The sequence below is a fragment of the Zeus faber genome (assembly GCF_960531495.2).
Source record: "Zeus faber genome assembly, chromosome: 21".
Lineage (NCBI taxonomy): Eukaryota > Metazoa > Chordata > Actinopteri > Zeiformes > Zeidae > Zeus > Zeus faber.
The window spans coordinates 2,811,119-2,823,979 of record NC_137208.1 but is presented as its reverse complement, the minus strand read 5'-3'; the positions used below and the strand labels follow the sequence as shown (position 1 = coordinate 2,823,979).

At 47.1% G+C, this 12,861-nt stretch overlaps 1 protein-coding gene across 1 annotated transcript; it reads right to left on the bottom strand.

Annotated features, from left to right (window-relative positions):
• Nucleotides 1–8,946: 8,946 nt before the first annotated feature.
• phlda1 (pleckstrin homology-like domain, family A, member 1) lies at nt 8,947–9,396 on the bottom strand (the record flags this gene model as incomplete). The annotated part of the gene is made up of 1 exon (XM_080022314.1): nt 8,947–9,396. One exon carries the CDS (start codon nt 9,394–9,396, stop codon nt 8,947–8,949), a length of 450 nt encoding a protein of 149 aa, XP_079878440.1.
• Between the last annotated feature and the right edge of the window lie 3,465 nt (nt 9,397–12,861).

The following is a 12,861-nucleotide window of genomic DNA, read 5'->3' as shown; positions in this document are numbered from 1 at the left end:
TTATTTGTAATGTTGAAGACGTAAACCTTGATTCACCTCATGTTGGTGCAGCACGGTAACAGACGAACACATGTTGTCATAATCCCTCTGTAGCGATTTACACCAATATCTTACGACACTCTGCTTTACGTTACTTGCGTACACATGGTAGTACGTGTGAACAAGGATGGTGGAATGCGACGCTTCGGACAATGACTCATTGAACGGATTATGACAAAATTTGGTTGTCTGTTACCTTGCAGCGGCAACATAAGGTGAATTAAAGTTTACATCTTCAACTTTGAAACATATATCTAGACCACGGGCACAATGTGAAAGGGAAAGGTTTACGGTTCAGAACCGTGATGCTTGATACCCGGTATACAAATGACCTATCTGAAGGAGGGCACATGACCCGTCTGGAGGAGGTCAAGGACACATGACCCATCTGGGGAAGGTCAAGGTCAAATGACCCGTCGGGAGGAGGTCAAGGTCAAATTACCTGTCTGTGAGAGGTCAAGGTCACATTACCAATTTGAATCAGAATCAGAATCAGAAATACTTTAATAATTCCAGGGGGAAATTACTTTTGTTACAGCTCCAAATCTACATACAACATATTTACATACAACATATAATAATTACTAAGAAACATATTTATATATAAATATAAATATGAACATATATATATGTTATAAACATATATATAGAGAGTGTAAAATGTACAGTTAAAAAGGAGAAGGAGGTTGAGGTCACATGACCATACTGAGGGAGGTCACATGTCCCTTCTGTGGGAGGTCAAGGTCACATTACCCATCTGGGCAAGGTCACATGACCAATTTGAAGGTGGTCAAGGTCCGCCTTGTCGACTGGGTGAGGTCACATGACCCTTCTGGAGGAGGTCAAGGTCACATGACCAATTTGAAGGTGGTCAAGGTCCGCCTTGTCGACTGGGTGAGGTCACATGACCCTTCTGGAGGAGGTCAAGGTCACATGACCCGTCTGGAGGAGGTCAAGGTCAAATAACCCGACTGGGGGAGGTCACATGACCCGTCTGGAGGAGGTCAAGGTAACATGACCAAACTGGGTGAGGTCACATGACCCGTCTGAAGAAGAATCTTTAATTGTCACACGACACGTCACTTCACTACAACACACACACACATGGTTTGGGTGGTGCCGGGGAAATGGTTTCTCTGCATTGAACCATCCTGGCTTGTCCTTCCTCCGCAGCCCTGAGCGTGTGCAGGAATTCAGCATTTCAGTGTAAACCAGGCTTAAATGGAGAAAGAAAGAAAGAAAGAAAGAAAGAAAGAATCCGACTCAGCGTCTATTCTCTGAACATCTGGACTGAGAGGTGTTGGGAACGACATTGTGGTGGATGGATTTCCATCTCCAGCAGTGGGGGGGGGGGGGAGCGTGAGGCGTCTGCCCATTTCCCTCCTTCAAACCCAGAGTACCGTCTTCCTTCTCAGCATCGCCATGGAAACCAGCAGACAGAGAAGAATTATAAACCAGTGGAGGGAGAGGGGGGGGGGGGGCTGTGAGAGAGAGAGAGAGAATTGGAAGACGAGAGATGAGCTGGAGGGGGAGGGAGGGGGGAGGGAGATGCTTCATAAAACACTCCTTCATTCTCTCGCTTCATTCCTTCGCTTGTTTGTTTTGGATTTGTCTTCCTTTACAATGAAGCGTTTAAAAATGGACTTAAACAAAATCATGAAAAACTTTTTTAGCTATTTTGTGTTTTTTGTTAATTACTTGTTATGATTGATTTGACTTTTGTTGGTTATTATTATTTTAGTTATTTAAGTAATTTTTGAATATGTTTTTATTTTAAAAAAAGCAAAAGAATCAAGAAAATCTATTCAATTAAAGGAGCGATAAAGAACTTCTTCCTCCTCCAGGTGGATGATAAACCCTGGAATATAAAAACACTCTGAAATGTGTTGAGATATGTAAACGTTGTAGTTTTTATCCAGAAATACTGCAGCTTCCTGTTTACTTGAATCGGTTTACAGCCTCACCCGTAACAACACCGCGGTGACGTTGACGTATTGCACCCACAGGCCCAAGCCGTCAATGCAGCATCTATGTATATATGTCTATGATTGTGCAACCAAAAGAAATATCCTCTCTAGAGCCTCCTGTTTAGAGAGTCTCCACTCTAGAGCATCCTATCTAGAGCGTCTCCTCCCTAGGGTGTATCGTCTCTAGAGCATCTCCTCCCTAGAGCATCCCTCTCTAGAAGGTATCCGCTCTAGAGCATCCCCTCTCTAGAGCATCCTCTCTAGTGTCTCCTCTCTAGAGTGTCTCCTCTCTCTAGCGTCTTCTCTCTAGAACGTCTCCTCTCTAGAGCATCTCCTCTTGAGAGCATCCTATCTAGAGCATCTACTCTCAAGAGCGTCTGCTCTCCAGAGCATCCTTTCTAAAGCTTTCTATAGAGCATCCTATTTAGAGCGTCTCCTCTCAAGAGCGCCTACTCCTTCAAGCGCCTTCCTCCCTCTAGCATCTCTTATCTAGAGCATCTCCTCTCTAGACCATCTCCTCCCCAGAGCATCCTATTTAAAGCGTCTCCTCTCTCGAGCATCCTATCCAGAACATCCAACCTAGAGCGTCTCTTCTCTTGTGTTTATCGTCTCAAGAACATCTCCTCTGTAGAGTATCCTATCTAGAGCGTCCGCTCTCTAGAGCCTCTCCTCCATATAGAATCCCCTCCCTAGAGCATATACTCTCTAGAGCATCCTCTGTAGTGCATCCTTTTTAGAGTGTCTTCTCTCTAGAGCACCTCAAGAGCGTCTCCTCTCTTGAGCGTCTCCTCTTGAGAGCATCCGATCTAGAGAATCTACTCTCAAGAGTGTCTCCTCTCCAGAGCATCCTATCGAAAGCGTCTCTTCTCTAGAGCATCCTATCTAGAACGTCCAACCTAGAGCGTCTCTGCTCCAGTGTGTCTCCCCTCTTGACTGTCTCCTCTCTAGAATATCCAATTTAGAGCGTCCTACCGAGAGGTTTTTTTTCTAGAGCAGTGTTTCTAAAATGGGGGTACTTTGGGGTACTCCCAAAATATAAAGAAATCTGTTTTAATATATTGTTTAGATATAATGTTTAAAAAACAAAGACAGATCATCATTTGTGTTTGTTTTCTTTTTATCTCCCAGTGCTAATGAAGGAGGTGCTCGGCTGAACTAAGATCTTAGAACTCTTAAAAAAATGTCTGAGAACCATTGCTCTCGCAAGCAGATTGTCTTCTCTAGAGCCTCTTCTCTCGTGAGCCGTATCTAGAGCATCTTCTTCCTCATCAATAAATCATGTCCTGACCCTGTTTTTAAAGAGCGCCGCTCTGGTCTTCATCACATCTTTTCTCCGCTCACGGTGCAGAGATGGAGAAACAGGAGCAAAAATCATTCAAGTTATTTTTATTCCTTCCTCTAGGCGTCCAGGTCTCCTCAAGCCATTCAGATCTTCCTCTGGGTGTTCAGGTCTTCCTGTATCAGAATCAGAATCCGCTTTATTTGCCAGGTATGTTCACATACATACAACGAATTTGACTCGTTTTTTTCATTATTCTCAATGTACATATATGAACTAGATATACAGCTGAAACAAAGACAACAAGCTAAAACATAAACACTTTACTACTATATACACACACACACACACACACACACACACACATATATATATATATATATATATATACATATATATATATACATATTTATATACACACAGACACACACATATAAAAACAACAGCAATGAAACTGTAGCAGGAAGGCAATAGTGAAATGGTACAGAGTGCAAAGATGTTACTTTATATAGATGAGGTAGGTGGATATGACATTATATGCATGTATACATTGTACAGTATATACACCGTGTTTAGGTTTATATTGACATTGACAATATGTTAAAAACTGTTTTGACTCCCAAATTTATAATGTATAATTTGTATGTACAGTGAGTGTTCAGTGTTACAGGTTTATTGCACAGGGATTGTCTCTGACACTGTGCCTGGTTTAAGTGTTCATCGGTGACTATGGGAAGAAGTTGTTCTTATGTCTGGTTGTTTTGTCGTACCGTGTTCTGTAGTGCATACCAGAGGGGAGGAGTTGGAACCGGTTGTATCCAGGGTGTGATGGGTCTGTCGTGATGTTCCCTGCACGTTTCCTGACTCTGGACACGTACATGTCCTGAATGGAGGGCAGGTTGGCACCGATGATTTTCTCTGCAGTCCTGACAGTCCGTTGTAGTCTGTTCCTGTCCTGATCGGTGGCCGAACCAAACCAGACAGTGATGGAGGTGCAGAGGACAGACTGGATGATTGCAGTGTACAACTAGATCAGCAGCTCCTGAGGCAGGTTGAACTTCCTGTGCTGACGCAGGAATTACATTCTCTGCTGGCACTTTTTGATGACTGTTTCAATGTTGGGTGTCCACTTTAGGTCCTGGGAGATTGTGGATCCCAGAAACCTGAAGGATTCCACAGCAGACACAGTGCTGTTGAGTATGGTGAGGGGGGTGGGGCAGTGTTGGGGCGCTCCTTCACTGTCATCTCCACAGTTTTCAGCTTGTTAAGCTCAGGTTGTTCTGACCGCACCAGAGGGCCAGCTGTTCAACCTACCGTCTGTATGCAGACTCGTCACCGTCCTGCAGGAGGCCGGTCACCGTTGTGTCGTCTGCAAACTTCAGGAGTCTAACAGACGGGTCTCCTGTGGTGCAGTCGTTGGTGTAGAGGGAGAAGAGCAGAGGGGATAGCACACATCCCTGGGGGCCGCCAGTGCTGATGCGGTTGCTGGTTGCTGGGTGCTGGGTGCTGGATGTGGTTTTCCCCAGCCTCACCTGCTGCCTCCTGTCTGTCAGCAAGTTAGTGGTCCACTGGCAGGTGGGGGCTGGCACATTGACCTGGATGAGTCTGGAGCGGAGGATTTCAGGGACAAAAGTGTTGAATGCCGAGCTGAAATCCACAAACAGGACCCTTGCATATCCCTGGGGAGTCGAGGTGTTGCAGGATGGAGTGCAGTCCCATTTTGACTGCATCATCCACGACCTGTTTGCCCGGTAGGCAAACTGCAGGGGGGTCCAGCAGGGGGCCTGTGAGGTCCTCCAGGTGGGCCAACACCAGTCTCTCAAAGGATTTCATGACCACAGACATCAGGGCGACGGGCCTGTAGTCATTTAATCCAGAGATGGAGGGTTTCTTGGTGACCGGAATGATTGTGGAGCGTTTGAAGCATGAGGGGACCTCACACAGCTACAGTGATCTTGTGAAGATCTGGGTGAAGATGGTGGCCTGCTGGTCAGCACAGACTTCAAGCAGGGGGATACACGCCATCTGGGCCTTCCTGATCTTCTGGCTCTGGAAGAGCTGACTTACATCCTCTTCACAGATCCTGGTTGTAGGTAGGGGTCAGTGGGGAGGGGTGAGGGGCAGGCAGGGGGAGCAGATGTGTGAGATGTTGCAGGAGCAGAACAGGGGTGTGAAGGTGGGCTTTCAAACCTGCAGTAAAACCCATTCGGGTCGTCAGTCAGTTCAAGGTTCTCTACAGTGTGAGGAGATGTTTTCCTGTAGTTGGTGAGTTCCTGCCTCTCCACACTGACGCAGGGTCCTTAGCTGAAAACTTGTTCAGCTTCCTAGTGCAACACTTCTTTGCCACTCTCGTCTCCTTTGTCGATGTGTTTGTGACCTGGTTGTACAGGATCCTGTCCCCGCTGCTGAAGGCCTCCTCCTTGACCTGACGAAGTTGCCTGAGATGTGCAGTAAACCAGGGTTTATTGTTGTTATATGTGCAGAAGGTTTTGGTCGGTGCACACGTCCTCACAGAAACTGATGTACGATGTCACAGTGTCAGTGAGTTCGTCCAGATCTGTGGCAGCAGCCTCAAATACACTCCAGCCAGTGCAGTCCAAGCAGGCCTGTAACTCCAGCTTTGCCTCGTTGGTCCATTCTTCACAGTCTTGACCGCAGGCTGAGCAGATCTGAGTTTCTGCCTGTAAGTCGGGAGAAGATGAACCAGACTGGTTTCTAGTTCGTTTTCCTTTTTGAACAAGACATTCATTTAAAAGTCGCTCATTTGCATAATCCCACCGCCTGTTTCCTGTGGAGCTCACCGAGGGCTCTGATTGGCCGAGAGCCGTCTGGAGTTTGTTTTGTTTGTTTGTTTGTTCTCCCTACTGCTACTTGTCTCATTGCAGCAACCTGTCTCACTGCTTCTACCTGTCTCAACCCAACCTCAGTCTGAAAGGCACAATCATCTGAGCAGCTTAGCGCAACGTGCGGGTGGAGGTCCTACCTTCTGCGTCTGCTCCACTGAGGCCTTGGTGAAGGTTCCAGGGTCTGACTTCCAGGAAGTTGCAGAAGAGGAAGGGGCTTGGGAGGAGATACGATACAACATCTGTTCCTATTTAACGGAGCTGATGCCGTCTGAGGGACACGCCGGCGGCTCCTGAATCCGACTCAAAGGAGCATCTGAAGGCTCCTCATCCCACGTCCACAGACGCTCCAGATATTTGGTGAAAACATGAAAGAGTTGAAGAGAACATCAGATCCACAGGATCAGGGGGAACTGAGTGGCATTGCTCAAGGTTCAATACTGGGACCCCCTGAGCGTTTCGCTTAAACCATTAACCTGCTGGTGAACCACTTTTCCAAAATTGTTTCTATGGGACCCGGTTTCCTCGCCCTGCCTCACCATATCCATCTCTTCCTGGTATTTTCCTCCCCTCTTCTAATGGAACAGATTATTCATTTATTCCGTCTTTCTCAGATCAACACCGTGTTCTGTTCCCTTGTTCAGGAAGTGGAGAGGATCCACAGCGTCATTTAGGGATGGTTGACGGGATCTTTATTTGGGCAAGCTGATGTGAAATAACCAGAAAGACGAGAGGAAGCAGAGCGGCGGGCGTCCGTCTTAAATGGGTATTTAATTTATCTGGGCTTGAAAACAGACTCTGACTCTAGGTGGCGCTGTTGAGGAAGCAGGCGGAGGCCGACAGAGCAGCTGGAATCAGAACATTCTGTCAAACACTGAATTTCACAGATATAAAATAACGACATGTCACTAAAGTCACCAAATGACCAATTCACATTTTGTAAAGACCCGGAGGGAAGAAGCAGCAGCTAACAGCTAATCAGCCTGGCAGCTCCATCCGCTACAAAGACGGAAACATGATAAAAGGTTGGAGTTGAAATTAAAAGAAGAATCAGGTTCAGAGTCTGGGATGAAAAACCAGGATCAGGAATCTTGTGTGAGAGTCTTTGGTTTGGTTGAAATATAAGAACAGAGTGGAAATTTCTAGCATTTGTACAGTAATAATAATATCAACAACAATAAAAACATCAATAATAATAATAATAACAACAATAATAAATATAGTTACAGGCAGCAATACATGGGGTCCAGCTTGGTCGTGTTAGATGCGAGTTACAACACACCATCACGTTGTATCGACACCAAATATAATTTCCAGAGTTTCCCCTGAACGCCGCATCGGCTCGTGCTGTCGTCTGGACCCGGCGCGAGTCCTGCACAGAGCAACCGCCACCAGCGATGGAGTGGACACCGGCCCCCCGCCCCCGCCCAGCCCCCGCCCAGCCCCCGCCCAGCCCCCGCCCCCGCAAAGACACAACCTGCACTTATACAACACATTGGATGATGATGTCACAAACTAGCCACGGTACGTCAACGTTCTGCGACTTCCGTGAAATTTGCAACGGTTTTTCACTGGTTCCTGCTCGTAACTTTCGTAATTTCCAATCCCACGGTGGAGGCGGCCATATTGAACAGCCATCATTTCCATACTTACTGCATCTGGGTTAAAAAAAGCAAACGACGTACAGCAGAGACATTCAACTGTTTGTATATATTCACATTTCTAAATAATGGGCGCAGGGGGGCGTGGCCGGGTCCATCGGTCGGTGTTGAAAAAAGTCTTTGTATTGATGGGTGGTGGTGGTAGTGGTGGTGGTGGTGGTGGTAGTGGGGGGGGGGGGGTATTTTTTGATGAAGACGATGTTTTCCATCCAACCTGCAGAAGGAAACATGACGAGAGGTTTTGTTACCACCAGTTATTATTATTATTGTTATTGTTGTGTTTGATGCAGAGCCGTGTCTGTTCACTGTGTTTACATCTTGAGGTTTGTTGACAAAATTGTGTTTATTTAAATCTTCACCTTTATTTTTTCTATTCTTTCGACTCTGATATTGGATTTGGTTTATTGTTCGTCCACCGCCTCCCTGCTCCTATATTACACTTATTTGTGTATTTTCTCGTGGCCGGGGGCGTGGTCCGCCACGCCTCAAGACACGGGAGGGAGGCCAGCGGCCTGGCAGCGACATCCACCCGTGACTGTTGTGTTTGCTCTTTTAATAACAAGCGTTAAGTTTGTATTCGACATTTATTCCTATCGACCTGTTTTACATCCAGCACCAAGGGAAACAACATGCGCACACACACACACATTACACTCATATTTTGCTTTCGTCACTATTCTATAACAGAGTGCTGGCCTTCCACGTCTCGCTGTGGTGGACCACGCCACCAGCCCTGGCAACAGCGAGGAGCAGCTTTACTTACAAAGTGCTTGGTCAGTAAATAGGGGATGATATTTTTACTAAATAATGTTATGGATTACCACTTTAAATCCTTCAGGTGATAATCCAAACACATTGCGTGTTTTTGTGTTTGTGTGATATGAACATCTGCCAGTGACTCACTTTATTATTATTATTGATTGATTGATTGATTGATTATTGGGATTTCAACGGTTTAACCCTTTATAGATAACATATTTATACATACCCCTTTAATTTAAATATAGACACTTCTTTAACAAATATGTTTAACATCAGACACATCAACTAGAATAATGACAATGTATGGGGTTTGGGGGGTTAAACGCCCCACCCCCGGACTCCATCCACGGGTGGAGGCTCTCAGGGCTCCTTACCCCCCACGGTGCGGGTCCCGGTCACGCCACGCTGGTCGCGCCGCGCAGCTGCACCGGGAGGAGAGGCTGCTTCTGGCGGGTGGAGCGCACAGGCTGCACCGCCTGCATCCCCTGCACCGCCTGCATCCCCTGCACCGCCTGCCGGTTCTTGTAGCGCACCATCTGCAGGGTGATCTCCGCGTTCCACGCCGCGTCCTGCGGGCACCTGAAGTCGATCTCCCGTCCCTCCGTGGTGACCACCGTGAAGTACACGTACTTGCCCTTCCGCTCCACGCAGTCCACGGTCCTGATGCTGGAGAAGTGCAGCTCCTTCCCGGACCCGGACGCGGACCCGGTGGCGGCGCCGGGCTCCAGCAGCCGCACGCTGTCCTCCGTCAGGACGCAGCGCTTCTTCTTCCACATCTGCAGGAGCCCCGCGCTGCGCTTCTCCAGCGGCCCGTCCTTCAGCACCTGCCCGCCCTGCGACTGCATCTCAGCGGCCGCGCTCCGGAGCCGCGACCAACCGGACGCTGCACCGACCGGACGCCGCACCGGACGCTGCGGGTGGTGCTCGGTGCCCGTGGCGCGGACCGGATGGCTGCTCCGCCCGGTTTGGGGTGTGCGAGCTATCGGAGCGTTGCACCGCCCCCCCCGGTGGAGCCCCGCCGCTCCAGCGGTGGTCAGGCGCCGCTTTGGGGCAGCGGCTCTGCAGCGCCCCGCAGTGGAGGCACCGGGGTCAGACCACATTTATAAGCATCGATTATTGATGAATTGATTATTGAAACACTGATGAATAAAACACTGATTATTGATATATTGATTATTGAAACATTGATTATGAATCATTGATTATTGAAAAATTATCAACAAACATTAAAAACATTGATTATTGAAACATTGATTAATAAAAACACTGATTATTCAAACATTGATTATTGATTATGCAGACCCAGTCGGGTTTTTAACTTTAGTTTCTAGTCTTCATCCTTCGCCCCATTGGAATGCACAGACGGCAGCGAGAAGCTGCAGCTGGTTGTCATCCAGTCATTTGATCAGACGTTTTATTTCTACATCTGTCGAACCCTAACACTGGCTACAGCAGGAAGCGACTGTACTTCCTGTTTCTAGTCTCTTACTGACTGTTTAGAGTCTCATGTCGCATGGATTTGAAGAAGTACAAGCGTTATTATTATAAAGCCTATAAATGCATGTTTTTTTTCCCTGGGTAAACACTGACTCCATCTCGTGACCTTTTTAAATTAAAGAGGAGATTTAAAGGTGTTTCAAGTCTTCCTCGTTTGCCCCTTTGGAAAGAACTGACGCCCAGTGAGAGGCTGCAGCCGAGGGATGGAAGCAACATTTTAATGAGACCCGGGGAGACAACCCGCCGAGCCATCGTAAAATCTGCATCATCACCTGCGATGTGGACGATACTTCATTTAATTTTAGATGAAGCTTTGAGAGCCAGGGCAGTTACGCAGTGGATGTGCCTGGTTTTTAAATACAAGTACAATAAGTACAACAAACAAAAAAAACCAACATTTATTTACCCTGTACTTGCCTGTTTTACACTTTTTTTTAAGTTACTCATCAAAATAGGTGCAGAAACGCGACAGGGCGTTATAAATGTTTTCATTTTTGTTGACACTCGCGTTGAGACACGGACACTGCTCTCCAAGCAGGAAGCGATGCTGCGTTTATGGGAAACTCTGGAAACAAATTCTATTGAGAAATGATGCGTTCACTGGAACTCTGGGGGGGGAAAAAAACCCCAAAATAAACAATTTTAATTTAACATCTTTGACATTATCTATGAAAACATTTCCGTTTTTTTATTTTTTTTATTAATTTGTTTGGCTATAAGTTAAATGTTCTCAAATATAGAATCTTTAATAATATATACGTTTTTCAAATGTTGCACTTTTGGCAAAATATTGGTCAAAACATTTGTAATTGTTGGGCTAGGAATCGCCAAAATCGGGATCGGACCCAAAAATCTGGCAGGGGTGGGGCTCAAGGAGGTTCATCACATTGGACACGAGCCTCGTGGCTTTTAGTCAAATTCAACACTGAGCGGCGCAACCTGGACGTCTTCATTTTACATTTCGCAAGATGTCCAACGGCACTGAAAGGGTCAAACGGAACCGCAAGGTGTCAAAACTATGCATCACATCCAACTCCAAAGAAGGGACCGTGCGGGTAACCCGGACAAGTGATGTACTCCACACTTGGAGGGTGCGTCCAGAGCCAATCGGAGCGTCTTCAAGCGACGGCTTCATCTCCCGTCGCGCGGCCCAGGACTCAGGCTTTCAAACGTCTGAGAAAGTCAGACGTGTCGACAGGAAAGAACCAGATCAGTGTTGGTCAAAGTGCTGTCATCAGCGCACCCCCGTTAGGTCTCCGTTTGGCTGAGTTCCTCCGTCACCGGCATTGGGAGGAGAAAAAAAAAGAAAAATGAACAAATGTACTGTATGGTTGTTTTTCTTCAGCTCATTTGTATATTCTCTCGCTCAAAGAAGAGTGGAAGGAAAGCCACGCCGCGGACGGTGTGTGGGAGAACAATGTGTGTCTCTGCCTCGCTCCGCAACATTCAGGGTTCATTCAACGCTCAGGAACGTTTACTTCCCCCAGTGGAAATAGTTAAGGTACACTTATACCTCAAGAGGCTTGCCTGAATTGGCATTTCTGTATATTCAGCATCAGCAGGTGAGTTCGAGGGATGAGAGCTGCAGTTTGAGTGGAGCAGCAGGGAGTCTCCACGCCAGCGACCGGCCCCTCCGTCATCATAACGGACAGGAACGGGCCGCTGCACAGTTGTTCAAGGGAAATTGTTCAACAAGCCCCCACCTGGGACAACGTCCGCTGCTTCAGTAATCTGTTTTCACTTTTACCACACCTGCAGTCACATGGTTTGGTATTCAAAGCGTGTCCTGGACCCGTCGTCAGATGGCTCCAGGACACTTGATAGGTCTGCAAGCTGCGTTAACACCTTTGAGGCTGATGGAGCGACTCACCCCTGGAGTTACAAACACCCAACAATTCTCCCGGTACACCACACCACCAAACCTGCTCTGGAATGGATCCTTCTTTGTTTTTTGTTTTTAAATACCAAAAAACGACTCCCCATAATTGCACGAGTGGAATACAGCGGTACAGTCGTATGAGATCACTGTCCAGTGCTTTCCAGAGAACATACTTCCTCAGCGGGGCGGCGCCTTAACTCAAGACGACTCGCGCCGCGAAACTTTATTGACCTCGTAAACACAGATGAATTTCTCGAAAATGAGCGAGTCCCCGGAGCTAAGTAATTGCACGTTATGGGGAAAGCATGTGTGCGTATGTGAGGGGACAAGCGGCTTCCTGCCGCCGGCGAAAGAGGAAGAAAACCAAACGGTCACAGAGTCGATAGGCAGGACTGAAGTGGTTGAACAACCGCACTCGACATCACCTCTCAATGTGCGCAGAGGGATTCCCTCCAGACAGAGTTCGATATAAATATATATATCTGCCATAAAAGACGGGGAAGGTGATACTGTCACGGACTGACAGGACATCAACGTTCAACTGAAGTGTTTCTATGAAAACGTATTGAGCTCAGAAGCAGGCAACAGAGAAGTGCTTGAAGACTTGCTGAGTAAGTTGGAAATACTCAGCTCAGATCAAGCAGACAAACGTGATTTGGAAAGAAACAGAACTTTAAAAGAGATTGATATGAAAGGCATCGGCAGAAGTTTATAAAATAAATAAATAGAAATGCTCCCAAATGACCACCGTTACTGTCAAAGGTATTTGAGGAGGTCCTGGAAAAAAAAGCCTCTTCCCCCAACTACGACACAGGCCTCTTGCTCATTATTAGCCAAAAAGAATCAAGCTCTGTCGCTGTGCGAGCGGCGCCGGGCGGTGTCGTCGGCTTTGCCGTGACTAGAAAACTCAGACGGCGGTGCTGACGGGTGGGAC